Source organism: Lepus europaeus, chromosome 13, assembly GCF_033115175.1.
Source record: "Lepus europaeus isolate LE1 chromosome 13, mLepTim1.pri, whole genome shotgun sequence".
In the NCBI taxonomy this organism is placed as follows: Eukaryota; Metazoa; Chordata; class Mammalia; order Lagomorpha; family Leporidae; genus Lepus; species Lepus europaeus.
Window position 1 is genome coordinate 64,986,260 of NC_084839.1, and position 18,243 is coordinate 65,004,502.

The following is an 18,243-nucleotide window of genomic DNA, read 5'->3' on the forward strand; positions in this document are numbered from 1 at the left end:
TGTGGGACATTGCACCTGCTTCCAGGCCATGCACAGAACCTGCTCCTAGCACTCAGGGTGAGAGGAAGGGGAGACTTCATCTTAAAACTCGGTAGAAAGGCAACAGGGCTATGGTTTAGAATAACTGAACTAATTTCATAAATTAAGCCAATACCAATTAGTGAACAGTGTGTAGTTCTAGACCACATACTGGTATTTATTCAGATAACAGGAAGCATTCATTTTCCATCCCTCTTCACAAGGTTACTGATTAGAATGCCAAACCAAGCATCTAAGGAGAAGGCAGGCTTTGCCACGCCAGTGACCTTCTGTGACTTCACACTGGCGTGCACCTGCACCACACTTCTCACTGACCCATGCCAGGCCAGGTGGGGCATTTCAGTCCATCACAGCAGATGGGGCAAACACAGACTCCATTTCTGATGCTAGTTCCTAAAGTTCAGTCTTTAACGTGCTGATACCTCTTAGCTGATTTCTTTTATAACTGACGTTATAGTGTGATTGTCAGGTGGAAGAAGGGCAAACTTCCAAAATCAGGCCTTGTGGACGCCAGTCCCAGCTTTACAACATAAAGTGTAAGCCTATCAATGTAAACATTGACAAGTTAATATTTGCTACATGAATAACTGAAAGAAGGTCTGACACTGTGTATCTGTGTTATCTCCTTCTAAAACATTCATTTATTTAAAACAAACTCCAACCCTTTGTCCAGTGGTTCTGAAGTGGTTCCAAAGCGTTCTTTTTGAGCTGGGTTCTGATGGGTTCTGCAGGATCTTGAGAACCAGGCAGTGCAGTGGGGGCTTTATCTTGATGCTGTCTCCAGTGCACAAGAAAGTTCTTGTCTTCGGGGAGTTCCTTCTCTTGTGTGTTTCCACACCTCAGCACCCCCACCCCCACAGCTGTCCTCCTCCAACACCGCCAAGGAGGACTGTGGCTCACAAGGGACCGACCCCACTTGGCCGGAGAAAAGGCAGCCATTGCTGCGTCGGAATCCAGGAAGTCCTCTCTCAGTGCAGAAGCCTCCTGCCCCCACCGCCGCCCTGGGGACCTGGTCCCTCCCCCGCGCTGCTTCATGAGAAGCAAAAAGTGAAAGCCTCATCCCCAGAGTTTCTTGGTCCTTCTACCTGGGTTCATGTAACTAAAATGAAAACACAAAATCAGAGCGAGGAGACAGTGTGTATAATAAGAGATATAGTCTACAGGTTTTACCAAAAGATCTCTCAGATGCCAAAATCACGTCTTAAGTCCAAGTGCAAACAGTTTGAGAGTCTCAAACACCCACCGTCTCTGTCGTGACCGGGAAATAGAGGGCAGTGAGCTACAGATCCGTGTTTCAGAAGATGGCTTAGGTCGGATGGCCCGGCCGTGGCTGCTTGCATCTGGCGGCTCCTTTTGTCCACACCCCAGTGCAGTGAGGCAGAGAGGTGTATTTGCATTTTATGGATGTGGGCTGCAGAGACAGAGGTCCAGAGGGATGTCTGTGACTAATAGTAAGTCGGAACACACTTGTGAGTCCTTTCTGTCACCCCTGAGAGCACCTCTCTCTGCCATCACTCTTATGTAAATACTCCTCTACCACTGCCATGTCCACCTATCAGGCCCCTGTGCCCACCCACCCACCCACTGCCCTGGGCTGCCTCACCCTGCACCTGCTCCTGTGAGGGTGCAGCTCCCTCAGGGCCCATCTGGCGCTCCCAAGCCTTGGCTCAGTGGGAACCGGGGGTGTTTAGTTCCCTGGCTTTTTGGTCAAAGACATTCCAAGAAGATCCTGGGAGTTAGAGCTGCCTTTAAACAGCTTCCAGTAGCCCCTGATGAGCCCTCCGAGTGGGAGTGAGTCACCGACCAGCGCTGCCCTGAACTTGCCGTGCTACCATGGACAGACCACCCAACCGCCCTGCTCTGTAAATGGGGGAGGGACCACAGCGCTGAGAAGCTGGTGGTGCTGTGCACCTCCTCCCTCTGAACACAAATTCGTGGGTGTCGCTTCAAGAGTGTCCCAGGCTTCTGTGCCTATTCAGCCGATCTGTGTACCCCACAGACCCACGGACCCGGGACAGGAAGCCCTGGGCTGGGTGAGCGCCAACACAATGTGGGGAGACCCACGCAGAGACTTGTAGAGAACAACCTCTTATGTTGATTTTCTCATGAAATATTGACAGGAAGACAGGCAGGGAGGGAAGGAGAGGAGGAAATATAGATGAAAAGAAGGAGAAAATTTCCACAAACCCACTACCAGTCAAACCGCTACTAATACTTTAGCAAACACCAGAGGAAAGTTTCTATCTCCCTCACTCCCCACACTCTATGTTCATAAATCCACTTTTTAGACCAGGAGTGCTTTCCAGCGTTGTTGAAATATTGTTTGACAACAGCAAGTCTATAGGCAACCACTGCACAGTGCTTCCATAAAACATAATTTAACCCTTAATTGTTACACACTTACATCGCTCTCCTTTTGTGTTATTCTCTCTCCTTTTGTGTTATTCTCTCTGCAAGCACACCTGATTATTTTCTTGAGATGAAAATAGAATTGCCTGCTCTACTCCGTAGGAGGCTTTTGATACCTCTAACAATGTGTCCCCTGCTCCCCAAAGTTGTGCCCATTTGCATTCCTGGGAGCTGGGGGGGGGGGAGTGGCAGGCGGGGGGCGGGACTTAGAGCCTTGTTTTCAAGTGGCTTCCTTGAATTGGCAACCTCAGATTGCTGATGCCAAGTAGGACTTGTGTTTGCTGAAAGTGAACAACCACCACAGGCCACCACAGCCGTGTCTGTTTTCAGGACTGGCCTGGGCATGTCTTCAGAGTAAAATTCAGGGTAACATCGGTCTTGGGTGTCTCCCTCCCCGCCTCCCACTGGATCTGATCCTGATGCTTACTCAGCCACCTACCCCTCATCTCCCAGGTTCTCAGCAGGTGCCCCGCCTGCACCCTGGGACTCACCTGCCCTCTTTGGTTCTAGCCATCTACTGCCCTGGGGCAGCCCAGGTGGTGGCAGCAACATGAGACCTTGAGAGCAGGAGGCTGTCACAGGGTGGGGATAATATTCCAGGGACATTGGGGCATCCGTGGCATAGGAGGCCATCTCAGTGCCTGCTCTGTCTCTTGCAGGGTTGGTCCCTCCAAGTGTCCCTCAAAGAGAAAAGCAGAGTCTCCCAAAAGACAAATCCATTCCTCTTGAAAACCAGCTAAGAGGAGTTTGTCACGGGGCCATGAGCCCCCAAACGATGAAGTGATGGGCGGAGTTTCAGCCGTTTGCTTGGCAGACTGAGCCCTTGCTGGGTCTCAGGTCTGCCTGGGGCTGGCAGGGCCTGGGGAGGGAACCCCATGGCTGGACCGTTCGCTGCTACAGCAGTCTCCTCTCTCTCTGCCCCACAGTCTGATGGCTCCATCCTGGCGATCGCACTGCTGATCCTGTTCCTGCTCCTGGCCCTGGCACTGCTCTGGTGGTTCTGGCCCCTCTGCTGCACCGTGGTAAGTGCCCCCACCCCTAGCCAAGGTGACATGAAGTTCCCAGGATTGGGAGCGAAGAAAAAGAGACAAGAAAGCCCAGCAGTAGGGAGAGATCTTGCCGTTTATACAGCGTGAAGGCATAGTGGGCAGTGGAAGCACAAGTCATTATCAGTCATTACTGGTTAGGGTGTGGATTGTCCACAGGCACATTCTTTGGGTAGGGAGGCTGGAATGGCTGCCCTGGGTGCATGGGAAGGATCCATAGGAGGCCACGTGTGGTGAGTGTTATTTGACATGTAATAAACCTGAAGAGTGATGGGAATATACAGATGATAAACATGAAGATGACAGATGATGAGTGGTGTGTAACATGTAATGAATATATAATGCCTGTGTAAGTACACACACTTACATTTGCTGAGTTACCCTAACTGATCCTCTTCTAAGCCCACCCTGGTCTTAGCAAGTAGACTACCCATCTGAGAGTGTCTTGAGCTTCTTTCATTTCAACAGTAAAGAGAAACTCCTACCTTTATTACATTAATTTTAGCCAACACGTATAGGGCACTCACTGCATGCCCAGCTCTTCAACCACAAGATCAACCAGAAGCTGCCTCCACCCCATCATTGCCATCTGCAGTCACCACATAGCTCCGGCCAGTGGCTTAGGACCTGGAATGGCTGCCCTAATGACGTTCTCCTGTGCCCAAGGGACCTATGGCTGCTTGTCCCTGTTCTGTTGGGAAAAGCCCAAACTAAGAGAGAAACACTGGCTCTGACCCATCTGGTTCTGGCATATGATGCCTCTATGCAAGTCAGGGTGTGTACCAGGAAGCCCAGGTGAGTTTGAAGTGACCCACGCTCGGCTGCCAGGGTGTCTTCTCTTCCCTCTATTTTAGTTCTTCCAGGAGGGCCCGGCAGGGGAACAGACAGGGAGCCTCATCAGGTCAAGGCTGGTCTTCTTCAAATCTTGGAAACTCCAGGGAGGGCCCCGTGCCTGCGTGTAGCACTGAGCTGGCCTGAGGCTGCAGACATACACAGCACTAGAAAAGGAGGGGTGACGGCTTCAAAGAACGTTTTTTTGGTTTTTTGTTTTTCAGATCTGGGGCTTTTTAAATTTATTTTTTAAGGAATTCAAATTTCATAAGTACAACTTTAGGAATATAGTTATTCTTCCCACTGTACCCATCCTTCCACCCACTCGAAGGACATTTTTTGAAGAGGTGGCAATAAATGAGATGAGAAAAGCAGCCAGGCTGTAGACTGCATGGCAGGGCCTTCTGGAAAGGGACAGCTTGCAGCCGGCGGCAGTGCGTGTGCAGGGAGGGACCCGGACAGGGGCAGTTAGCACCGGACTGACTGGACTGATGGCATCAAAATGCTAAACAGATCCTTCCCCGAGCAGCTCCAAGAGCTAAACATTGTGTTAAATATTTAAAGCTGCACAACCATTTTATTTTGAGGGCAAAAAAAAAAAAATTCCTATTCTGCCAGAATGGTTTCTATGGTGATTCAAAAACAGGCATGTTTTCAAGTCTAGGAATCTAAACACATGCACATGCACACACACACATACACACACACATACACATGCAGTAGGTTCTTAACGAAAGCGGTTACCTCTGGGTGAAGCAGCTGGGAACAATAAAATAACTAAGCGGTGCTCCATCAGCAGCCAGCTGTGTGAGGCTGGGCAAGTTACTTAACTTCTCTGTCTCTCGGTTTTTCTCACTGGAGTAATGAGGACCCTGTAGATAGCTGGTGAAGATTAAAGGAGTTTATATAACCATGACATGCTTAGAAAGCACCTAGCACACGTTAAGCACTGTGTGTTGGTATTATTAGTATTAAAATGGATTTGACTCTAATAGGAGCCTATTGCTATACTGTGTGGCATCCAATTTATATTGGCAGGAAGCATTGCTCAAAATAAACCTTGCATTATTGGAAGCAGCATCACCCAAGAGCACATTGTTTTGCAATATTCAAAATATTTTTCAATGAATTTATTTGGTTAAGTCCCTGTTGCTTGGGAAATCTGCCAGAATGTCTTCATGTGGTCTGATTATGTAAGTTCCAAAGGATTCCTTTATGAGGAAAGATCTTGGAGATTAAGTTTCCTGTTTATGATGTCTATTAAAACGGCCCCACCCCCTATCTCCGGGAGATGGCCTAGGCTCTGGTGCGTGGTGCATCCCCAAAATCTGCTTGTTGATCACTTGCTTGCCTAATGAGAGGGGGGTGGATTGAAATCATGAGATTTCTGCTGGGAGCAGGCAGGAAGGAGGTAAACATTGGCCTCCCCTCCCTGAATTAGAGCTCCCCTCGCAAAGAGTCCTCTGCCCCAGAGGGCCTCCTTGGAAACACCGGCCCCTAAACCCTCCTCTGCCTCTCTCCCTTCCCGCCACCCCCAAGTGTGGGAAATGCCCCATCCCTGGGTATCGCAGCTGCATCCTGATGTTGAGGGAAAAAAACCAGAAAGCAGCAAGGACCTATGAAACGTGGGCTCCACGAGGCCATCTCTGCCGTGTGCCAGCTTCCCTTTCTGCAAAGTTCTCTCCAGGAATGAGACTCAAACTACCTCACAGCCTCCCTTCCCCACCGAAGCTGAGCCCAGCTAGGCTGGTAACTTGATGTACACAGGCAAAGGCCATCGCATGCTGCCGAAAATTCAGCAGGAGGCAAAAAAACTGGCAGGCGGCTCCTCAGAATCCAAACCTGGAGGGCAGAATGAATGCTGCTCATCTCATAGCAAGCTGACCCCACGCTGACCCCCTGGACGCCCCGCACTGACACTGACCTGCCTGCCTTTTCTGTCCCTGCTCCCAAGAGACTGATCACTCAGAGGAGAATTGCCCAAGCCCGCTGACCAGGGGCACTGCGCATGTACGAGGACTTCAGCGCTGCACACCTTAGCTTAGCTTTAGGCGTAAGAATCCCTCCCGAGTGGTTACCGTTCTCCTGGAGATCACCATCTCCAGCAGATCGCCTGCTCTTCCATTCAGAGAGAAACCGGGGACTGTCCCCTAGGAGACCCTTCACCCCCAGCACCCCTGCTGTGTCTCCCCCCAGGCAGCCTGGCCTCTCCCCACCCTTTGCACTCCTGTTCATCGCCTGCCCCCCTCGCCTCAGCTCTTCCCATGGCATTTGCCTCCTCTCCCTTCCTCCCCATGGGCTGCCCCCTCCTCCGAGTGAGCAGCAGCCTCCATTGTCCTTCCAAAGCCATCTTGGACTTTATTTCTCCTTCAGGCTGCTCTCTTCCCCCTCCCCTGCCTTTCACAGACTTCTCTGCAGAGCATCTTCTGTCCTCGATTCTTTCACGGCACTGAACCGCCCACTGCGCCCTACCTCCATCGCCGTGGCGAGAGTGACTGTCGTTGCTTCTCTGAGCCTTCTCTTGCCAATGCCTCCATCATTCCTCATTCTACTTTACCTCTTTCGACACTGGAAACTCTGACTTGTCTCTCCTTAAACTCTCCTTTGCTAGTTTCTTCTGAGCCCTTTCCTATGTCTCTGTTTAGTTTCTCCCTGTCTCCTTCATGGTCTCTTCTTCTTACCTTTTATCTTCTGCAATTCTCTTCAATCCTCTCCTCTACACACTGTCCCCCGACAATATCACCAAAGCCATGACTTCAGCTACTTGATGCATTCACCCACCACTGGCCATCACTCCAGAGACTCAGTCTACAGCAGAAGCGCCGAGTGGACATCTCAAGTGCACCATCTCATCCTTCACTTTGTCCCAAGCTAAACCCATCGTGGTATCTCCTGCATCTGTTCTTCATCAGGGGATGTGTCACTGTGCTCCATCCCCTGCAGAGCGACTGCTGCTGCCTTCTTCTGTCACTCCCTGTCTTGTCCCATTTCAGAGTTGTCTACAAGGCACCCTTGTCCCTCACACCTCATTGGATCCCCACATCCACGCACACTCACCACAGCACAACCACAGTACGTGGCAGTCCATAGTTGCTTGCTAAATAGCTGTGGAATGAGTGCCATTGCCTTAATCTCAGGTTCTCCTACTTGAACTATTTGACTTTCTGTCTACTCTCTTAGTCTTTCTCACCTTCACTGCACAAAGTTGTCTTTAGGAATGAACCATCAGGTTATTGTCCTACTCACTTCTCTGCCAGGAATCCTCTTGCCTATCAGTGGTCTAACATGAAGTTTCACTTCCTTGAAGTGGCAATGGTAGGCCTTTTCTAACCTGGCGCTACTTCTCACCACTCGCTTCCCCTCCTGAGCAGGGACGTCGCTAGCACCCAGGCCTCCTTCTTCCATGCCCCTGATTACGCTATTACAATTGTCTGTTTGCTTGTCTGATTTCACCTGGGAAGCCCAGGCTGTAGATCCCCGGAGCATAACAAAAAGCATGGCTCAGAACTGACGCAGTACATCTCAGAGCTTGTCCGGCACCTAAGTGGATGAAAGGCCATCTCTTGAATTGCTCTACTCTTTGGGGCTCCTTGAACCACCACGTGCTTATCTACCACCATCTCTTGGCTCATCTTGTTTTCGCTTGCTGAAATATTTCCATCTTCTTTATCTACTCCATCCACAATCGCTCCTGCTTCAAAGTCCAGCTCACTGATAGCTCCATCTCGGGAGCTATTGCACATCTCACCCTCCTGCCCACCCCGTCCGTGGGGGAGAATCAGCCATGCTCCCTCACTTGGTTTCCACAGTGCTTTCTTTTTCTTTTTTCTTTTTCTTTTAATTTATTTGAAAGACAGAGTTACAGAGAGAGGTAGAGCCAGAGAGAGAAAGGTCACCCATTCCACTGGTTCACTCCCCAAATGACCACAATAGCCGGAGCTGTGCCGATCCGAAGCCAGGAGCCAGGAGCTTCTTCCAGGTCTCCCATGTGGGTGCAGGGGCCCAAGGACTTGGGCCATCTTCTACTGCTATCCCAGGCCATAGCAGAGAGCTGGATCAGAAGTGGAGCAGCCGGGACTCAAACCGGCGCCCATATGGGATGCCGGCACTGTAGGCTGGGGTTTTAACCCACTGCACCACAGCACTGCCCCCCCCCCCCACCATAGTGCTTTCTTTACAGCTTTTTTGGAACATGTACTCATTCTGTCAAGAGTATGTATTCGTATGCTTATTTCTCTCACTGTAGTATGAACACCTCCAGAGCAAGGAGAAATTAAATGCAAAAAGGAAGAGGGTGCCCATTCTGTAATTCTCATGTTTTCCAAACTAAACTAAAAAGCTAAGTTGTCTTAGGGGAAGGGGTTTAGAAATAGCAGGAACTCACAAACTGATGAAACAGGATTGGATGGTCATTCCATGGGTGTTGGTATTATTATATTTCATAACTACCATATATGAATGTACTTCAAAAAGTTCATTGTATACAGAATTAAATGGTGGGCTTATTTTGCTGCAAAAAAAAAAATCATATCCATGCATAGTATTTTCATAACATGCATTTTCTGTGAACTTTTTGGATTTCAAAATTTTTGCACCAAAATAAACTTCTCTTTTAATTCCATTTTTCCATTAACTTTTTGAAGTACCTTTGTGAGTAACCTGCAAGGTTTTATAGGTAGCAAATATTACATGTAAAAGACATTCAAACTGATTTCTTAAATAAAATCTTAGAAATGTGCTCATTTTATTGAGACTTTTTTTAAGATTTATTTTATTTGTTTAAAAGACGGAGTTACAGAGAGAGGTAGAGACAGAGAGAGAGGTCTTCCATCTGCTGTTCACTCACCAGATGGCCACAACGGCCGGAGCTGTGCTGATTCGAAGCCAGGAGCTAGGAGACTCCTCCGGGTCTCCCATGAGGGTACAGGGGCCCAAGGATCTGGGCTATCCTCCACTGCTATCCCAGGCCAAAGCAGAGAGCTGAACCAGAAGAGGAGCAGCTGGGACTAGGACTGGCACCCATGTGGGATGCCGGCACTTCAGGCCAGGGCTTTAACCCACTGTGCCACAGCCCCAGCCCCTTTATTGGGACATTAATGGTGTTCCAGTAAACCCTAAGGCAAAAAAATCTTGCCATATTGTGCAAGATGAAAAAGTACTGGAAATCAGTTTTACAACAAGGTAAATATACTTAATAGTACACTTAAAAATGGTAAGATGGTATTTTTTTGGTTTTTGTTTGTTCTTTGTCTTCTTTTTTTTCCTTTTTTTAACTTTTATTTAGTAAATATAAATTTCCAAAGTACAGTTTGTGGATTACAATGGCTTCCCCCCCCAATAATTTCCCTCCCACTTGCACCCATCTCCCACTCCCTCTCCCATTCCATTCACATCAAGATTCATTTTCAATTATCTTTATATGCAGAAGATCGATTTAGTATATATTAAGTAAAGATTTCATCAGTTTGCACCCACACAGAAACACAAAGTGTAAAATACTGTTTCAGTACTAGTTATAGCATTACTTCACGTTGGACAACACATTAAGGACAGATCCCACATGAGAAGTAAGTACACAGTGACTCCTGTTGTTGACTTAACAATTTGACACTCTTGTTTATGGTGTCAGTAATCTCCCTAGGCTCTAGTCATGAGTTGCCAAGGCTATGGAAGCCTTTTGAGTTTGCCGACTTCGATCTTATTCTGACAAAGTGGAAGTTCTCTCCTCCCTTCAGAGAAAGGTACCTCCTTCTTTGATGGCCTGTTCTTTCCACTGGGATCTCACTTGCAGAGATCTTTCATTTAGGTCTTCTTTTATTTTTTTTTCACAGAGTGTCTTGGCTTTCCATGCCTAAATACTCTCATGGGCTCTTCAGCCAGATCCGAATGCCTTAAGGGCTGATTCTGAGGCCAGAGTGCTGGTTAGGACATCTGCCATTCTATGAGTCTGCTGTATATCCTGCTTCCCATGTTGGATCGTTCTCTCCCTTTTTGATTCTATTAGACAGTGAGAGAGAGAGACAGAGAGAAAGGTCTTCCTTTTCTGTTGGTTCACCACCCAAATGGCTACTACAGCCAGCGCGCTGCACAGATCCAAAGCCAGGAGCCAGGTGCTTCCTCCTGGTCTCCCATGTGGGTGCAGGGCCCAAGCACTTGGGCCATCCTCCACTGCTTTCCTGGGCCACAGCAGAGAGCTGGACTGGAAGAGAGGCAACCGGGACAGAACCGGTGCCCCAACAGGGACTAGAACCTGGAGTACCAGTGCCGCAGGCGGAGGATTAGCCTAGTGAGCCGCAGTGCTGGCAAGATGGTGGGTTTTATGTTGTATTTTTCACCATAGTTAAAAAGAAAAAGAGCCTGCTTTGTAGCTGGAATTCTGTTGCAATCCAACTAAACCATCGCATTATCAAATCATTATATTGCTCTTCAAACAACAAAAGCAAATATTTTAATTCAGTTTTTTGGGAGAAGGTCATTTCATGCATTCAGGATTTATCCATATACAAATACAGTTTCTGTTCATATTTGTTTTATTTTCAGCATTCTGGGTATCTTGTGAACAGTTTTTGAAGAATTATGTCAAGGGTCATGTTTCATTCACTTTATTGAATTTAAAGGGTGGATCAACAAGTAAGCCCCCTGGACATCTCCAGTGACAAAATTGCAAGGGCCAAAAAGTAATCGAGAACTTGATATGCCTTAAAATGAAACAAAAATACCATCTTTAAATAATGCTGTCCACACCTTTAAACCTAACATTTAGTTTGCAGGCCCAGACCAGCACTGGGATTTCCTGACAGTTGGTTTAATGAAAACATGACCAGTACAAGCAGCTCCTTAACCAGGCGCCTTGGCCACCGCCGATTGGGCTGTCTTGATCCCTCTCCAGCCTCCACCCATCCCCATCTGGACCCTGCTCACTCTACAGCCAACAAGATTACTTGTCAGTAACACACAGCAGTGCACCCATGGCCTGCCCTCCCCGGCCACCCCTAGAGCTCAGCACCCCAAGCCTCACACACCCAAGGCCTTTCTCATCTCCACCTTCCTCGGGTGGCTTCCTCCTCCCTGCTGAGCAGGCCTTCCTCTAGACCTAGGGCTCAGCCTCAAGCCCTAACCCCGTCCCCACGCGTGCTGGAGAGGTAGGAAAAGATGAGCTGGCATTAAAGGCAGCTGGCATCCAGCACCACGTCTTCCTCTGTCAGTTAAAGGGCTGGCCAAATCCTTTAGCCTCAGTTTCCCCGTGTAGAAAACCAGAACCATACTGTCTCTGAGGTTGTTGCTTCCTTCTGTTCTCAGCCTCTGTGAGTGAATCTACCCCTCCCTTTCAAGGTGTCCCGGCCTGTGGGTCTCAGACCTGGTTAAACTGGGGGTGAGGAATGAAGGGCAGCCTTTCCTAGCTGTGGCCACAGGACAGCGCCACCCTACAGGATGTGAATAGGCGCACTTCTCAACAAGAGGTAGTTAGTAAGCTTGGAAGACACCGTTAAGCCAAGCCGAATAATGTCTTTCCTACAAGAGTTCTCAGAGCATTTAATGGGATAATTTGCATTGTGAGTGCCCAGTCGTGTTTTGATCCTAGAGCCCTCCCTTGGCTTATCCCGACCCCTCCGGGCATCTGGAAGGACACCAGTATTCTGCGAAATATTTTTTGGGAAACCCTGTGCTAGAGAGCATGAGAGCAGCTGATGAGAGACAAGGCTGCTGGGTTCTGGCTTGTAGCCTCTCCTGCCCTGCTCCAAGGCTGCCTCAGGACCAGCAAGCTTGACCGTGGGCGTCATCGGCATGGCCTTGACCCCGGGTGTCCTACTCAGATCTCAGGGGCACTGCTCATGAGCAGAACCACCTTGTCCTTAACCGAGGCAAAGGCTGAAAGCTCCTCCAGCCCTCGGGAAACCTGCCTTCCTGGACTTATTTTGTTGTTGCAGTTAGCAGAACTTTACAGGGACCCTGGCCTGTCATCTGGTGGAGAGCATGCCCAGCCATTCTTTTAAATGACATGGAAGTCACTTAGGCCTTACAACTAATGCTCAAATTCCTGCCACGACTCATTTAGATACTGGCTTTCTAAATAGTCCTGGTCTTAAGGGAGATGATATAAGAGGCCAAAAATTAGAGTTCCAAATGAAAAAAAAATTTTTGAGCTCATTTCTTTGAGAATTTCTTGTAGTTCATTCCAGATCAACACCCTTGGCACCAAGCCTCTGCTGAACTTTTCTGGTGTAAAATTGCCAGACCCAGGCAGTGCATAACCTACATGAACCCACCCCCAAAGAATCATGAGGATCCTATTAAATGTATACGACTGTATAGCAGAAAGATTAATTTATCTGCCATCAACTAGCATCTCATTCTTCCAGGGCATATTCCCCTTCAGGTTGCCTATTTGCCCTTAGCTTCATAACGTCAGTGATAAGAATACTTATTTTAAGGATTGAGAATCAGAATGGTAAATTAGGACATAAAGGACTGAGAGCAAGCCTTCCCTCCTGCCTGAGACGTTAAAGCCCCTGGTTGACAGCTTTTCCCATTTAGATTGCCATTTCTTCCACATAACTCTGTTCTGGGGGCTTCTAATCTCTGAGGCCAGGGAGGCAGCAGCTGAGTCAGCTTTAAGAGATAAAGCCAGAAGTTCCAGAATATGCAGTGCTTAAAATCAACGGCCCCAAACACTTTTGCCAACTAATACATCATTTGTTTGTGCTAACTACCCTCTGAGCAGACGAGAGCTATCATTTGTGAAAAATCAGTTACCATTACTCTTAACTACATGGCAAAAACAAAAATATTCCTGGAGAAATGTAATAAAAAGTTGTGTTAGGTGCATGGCAAGACTCACAAGAAAATAGGAGATATTTCCAGGGCCATAGTAAAGAAGGCTCTAGAGGGGCTGATGTTGTGGCCCAGCGGGTTAAGCTGCAGCCTGCAACACCGGCAGCCCATATGGGTGCCAGTCGTGTCTCAGCTGCTCCACTTCCAATCCAGCTCCCTGCTAAAGATCTGAGAACAGCAACAAAAGATGGCCCATGTGTTTGGGCCCTTGCCACCCACTTAGGAGACCCAAATAAAGTTCCAGGCTTCTGGCTTCAACCTGGCCCAGCCATGGCTATTTGCAGCCATTTGGGGAGTGAACCAGCAGATGGAAGATTCTCTCTCTCTCTCTCTTTGTCTCTCCCTCTGTCTCTGTAACTTCATGACTATCAAATAAATAAATCTTAACAACAACAACAACAAAAAGGATCTAGAAATCAGAGAATCAGCTCACCCTGTAACAGTGGTTGTTCTACATGAGATTTTCCTAGAAGTTTGGTTTAACAACAGCCTTGCATGAGACCACAAATGGTAAGAGTTGGAACTGAGACTTCTGCCCAAAGTTGAGACCTTGAATGAAAGAACAGATGTGTGTGTGTGTGTGTGTGTCCCTACAAATTCTTACCCTTGACCTCTCAGAGTTTTAGAATTCAAATGTATAACTCTTGGATCCTGTTAATCATAATCCAAGAAAAAGTAGACGCAGTCAGTTTCAAAGAGTTTATGGATGTGCAGGAGGAAATCTGAATCCATTAGCAGGTTTGTCTCTCAACCCAGATCTCCTAGGATTCCCAGAGACAATGCAAACTATACATGAGCTCACAATCCAAACTTACCAAAACCCAAGGGATATTATTGCCCACGCTCGTTGGGAGAAATAACAGTTCTATGTCTTTCTCCACATGGAACACAATGGAAGCAATGGAGAACCCAGCACTCTTGACAACAGAACAACGACACTGTAATTTTTAGAATGAGACATTTTTAAGTCTGGTGTTTCTACTCATATCACAGCACTGGTAGGAATGTCTGCCTTGAAGCAAAACATACGCCTCACTTATCTGACTGAGGTATAGAGCTGTTGGAAATAAGATAATTCATGGTCCTCAAATGATGATTCACAGACCAGCAGGGTAAGCGTTGTTTGGGAACCTGCTAATGATGCAAGTGCCCTGTCCCAGACCTCCTGGTGAGAAACTCAGAGCTTCAGCCCAGAAGTAGGGTTTAAGAATCCCCTTGGGAGATACTGATAATCAAGTTTGAAACCACTGAGCTAATTAAAATTAGAGGGCAAGTGACCAGTTTTATTAATAGAGTACAGGTGTCATCAGTATCCATAGAGGATCAGTTTCCGGACTCACACAGATACCAAAGTCTTCGATGCTCAAGTTTTTTATATAATGTGACGTAGGATTGGTATGCAACCAATGTACATCATCCTGTGTACTTTAGATGACCTCTAGATGACTTAAAATATGTAATATGCTGTAAATGTTATGCAAATAGTAGCCTTACTATTATACTGTTTAGGAAAATATGGCAAGAAAAAAAAAAAAGATCTGTACATGTTCAGTATGGATGCATTTTTTTCTGAATATTTTCAATCTTGGTTGGTTGAATTCAGAACCCACATATATGGAGAACTGACTGTGGTTATCTTAAGCTGTCCTCTCTATATCTAGACAGCAGAGTTGCCTGGTGTCAGTCAGAGACGTGTCTTCTTTGCAGCAACAGAAGGCTGCTCATGCAAAAAGGACACAGAGACGCCCAATACAACTTACAAAGAATGGGGCCACAAAAATAACTCCGTTGTATCCTACTTCTCAGGCTGTGAGATACGAGCTTTTACAGCTCAGCCTGTAGCCAACTCTTGTCACAGAGTGAAGAGACAGAAAAGATAAGAACGACGCTGTAAAGTGGAGGATGTCTCAAGATGACAGAGACGAAGAAGGGAACCATGGGCCAATAGCCAGGCAGTGTAGCGTGTTGACCTGGCTCATGCCTAAACTAGGGGTTTGAAACGCCAAGGTGGCTGTCACCTACAGGAGGGAGAGGTGTGCATGTGAGAATTTGTATGTGGTATCCTGTGTTCCATTGCACAAGACCATTATGGTAGAGTTAGCAGGGCAAACAAAAAGGCAGGGACTAAAACCTATAATACAAAAGCAAAACTCCAATACTTCCAGAGGGAAAAGAATAATAAGCAAAATAAGTTCATTAAGTGCCTCATTTCAAATTAATTTTTTAAATAATTGTTAGAAAGAGTGTTACAGACAGCCAAGGGTTGAAGTTGCCTCATAAACCAGAATACTTAAACTTTAGGCACTGGGCTTACATTTTCCTACTACTCTATTTATACCGTGCTAATTACATCTTCTTTTTTTATTTTTGTTTTTTTATGTGAAAGACAGTGTAACAGAGAGAGAGGGAGAGGCAGACTATCCTTTGGTTCACTCCCCAGAGGCCATGACAGTTGGGGCTGGGACTGGGACAGGCCAGAGCCAGGAGCCAGGAGCCAGGAACCAGGAATTCCATCAGGGTTCCCACATGGGAGGCAAGGGCCCAAGTACTTGGACCATCTTCTGCTGCCTTCCCAGTTTGTTAGCAGGAAACTGAACCAAAAGTGGAGCAGCCAGGATTTGAACCAGCACCCTTATATGGGATGCCAGCATAGCAGGAAGCAGCTTAACTTCCTACACCACAATGCCAGCCCCTCTAACTACATCTTTTTATCTTCCAAATCACCATTTCCAACAGCAACTTAAGGGGTACAATTGACTCAAGGAGAACTTGTCAGTAATATTTCAATTTGATAAGATTCTATCTGGTCTGTTCTGATTTTCTTTTATCCATACAACACTCTGGGCCCCACTTCCTGGCTCTGCTTCCAGTTCTGGCTTCCTGGAGGCAGCAGGTATGGTCCCTGCCACCGATGTGTGATACCCAGATTGAGTTCCAGCCTCCTGACTTTGGCCTGGCCCAGCCTGTCTATTGTGTGCATTTAGGGAATGAATCAATGGAAAGGAAGTCTCTTTCTCATTCTCTCTCTCTCCCTCCCTCCCTCCCTCCCTCCCTCTTCTTTCTCCCTCTTCCCCTTCAAATAAATAAAAATAAAAAAGAAGAAAAACATCCTTAGTTTTGCCCCCCAAGCTGCCATTGGTTCCTACCGCGTTATGTTTATAAGGTTTCTTGAAGAGCTTTCCTTTTAAATGCTTTATTAAGAATCTCTTCAACCTGATCTCTCTTCTGTCTTCCTGCTCCTAATGAAGAAGGAGCTTGAACCGTCCATCATCTGTGAAGAAGGGAAGTGAGCCCAGCTGAGTCTGAGCTTGGTAGCTGATTCTAGCTTGCAATTTTAGTTGGAACTAAAGACTTTCTAGTCACGCTAGTTCCGAACAAAAAATCATCCAATTTATCTTTTTTAAAATTATATATTTTGAAAGGCAGATGGAAAGGCGAAGAGAAGCCTCTCATTTCCTGGTTCCCTCCTCCAAATACTTGCAACAGCTGGGGCTGGGCCAGTTCGAAGCCAGGAATCCAGAACGCCATCTGTGTTTCCCACTTGGGTAGCAGGCATCTCCCAACTTCTTGAGCCGTCACCTGTGGCCTCCCGGGGTGCACGTTATCAGGAAGCCAGATGGGATATGGGGTCATGACTTGAACCAGGCATTTCAACGTGGGATGTGGCCTATCTAAAGCAGAGTCTTAACTACTGTGCCAAAAACCCACCCCTGCAATTTGCCTTTCAATGATGATTAAGCATGCTACAAAAAAGCACAGCCATTGTGAAGTCCAAAAGTGGATCTGCCGTCTGTGAGGTTCCGAGGGCAGGGCTGACTGGCGATCTGTTGGAGTGGCTTTGATGGGCGAGATGTGCCGGGGTGTGGGCTGCGTGTGGAGGGGCGGTGTACTCTTAGGCCCAGGAGGCTGCAGAGGAGAAGCAGCAGAGCGTGTGGGAGGATCGAGACTGCTCCGGGGAGGCAGGCGAGCATGCAGTGAAGAGGACAATGAGGGGCACAGGTGAAGCCACCTCCAACAGGCTTTGTGGGAGGTGGGAACGGTTTGCGTTTTGTTCTGTGCGCCATGGGAAGCCACTGTGGGTTTTAACTAAAGAAGCGACCACTGAGTTGGGTGTTTTTAAGGCCACTCTGTGTGCAGCAACACTACAGTGGAGCTGCAGGCTTGGGGAGATGCGGGCTATTGCTCCGACCTGGAGCAGCCTGGCCTTGTGGGAGATGCGGGCTATTGCTCCGACCTGGAGCAGCCTGGCCTTGTGGGAGATGCGGGCTATTGCTCTGACCTGGAGCAACCTGGCCTTGTTCTCAGAGCACGTTTTCACATGGTCCGCGTGTGCTGGCCATGGCACACGGATGTGAGCCACTCACAGGCAGCCCCTCCAGCCTCACTGTCTGGAGTAATGCATCTCTGGACTTGAAGCTGAACCTGTCTGGATCACATTTTTCCAAAGCTCTCTCGCCTTCCTGAGGAAAGCTCTCCTTGACCACCAGGAGAAGGCTGGTGGTGCATGGGTTTGAAGCAATGGGAAGACTTGTTCCTTTTTCCTGCCGAAACTAACCAGACGCCCAGCTCATGAGGCCACCAGATTGGAAGCACCTAATTCCTGTGTATCTGAATGGGGTGGTGTTTTTCCAGAAACCCCGGCACCCGACTTAACAGTGGGGAATCTGGATTGTAAACTAGTCCCACTTGGATTCATAGTTAGTAAGTATTAGGTTGGGCATTACCTTTTGACTTCCCCTCTGAGTCTGGTGCATTGCAGGATGTAGATATTCAATAAACACTCGATGAGTTCAATCAAACAGCACCCCCACAGAGCATGGGCCACTTGTGCTATACTCCTGGCCAGTGTCCTACGTGGCAAATCATAGTGCTGCTGACTCCCCTGAAGCTCCTGGCCACTCTCAGGCCCCCTGGCCACTGTCTGGACAGAAGCTTCCTGTTTCATTCTTTTGATGAATCTCCTTGGCACCTCCGTCTGGAGACCATCATCCATCACATCCCGGATGTGAGAGATGTAATCAAGGCAAGCGGCTGACAGGAGGAAAGAGAAAGCACACTGCCACCCGGCACGCTGTGCACCCTTGCT

The 18,243-nt window shown here is 47.8% G+C and overlaps 1 protein-coding gene across 1 annotated transcript in view; it reads left to right on the forward strand.

Annotated features, from left to right (window-relative positions):
- ANTXR1 (ANTXR cell adhesion molecule 1) overlaps positions 1 to 18,243 on the forward strand; it is a 232,098-nt gene that overhangs the window by 134,123 nt on the left and 79,732 nt on the right. The window contains exon 13 of the mRNA XM_062209569.1: positions 3,375 to 3,470. Coding sequence (XP_062065553.1) covers positions 3,375 to 3,470 — 96 coding nt within the window. The remainder of the gene's footprint in view (positions 1 to 3,374; positions 3,471 to 18,243) is intronic.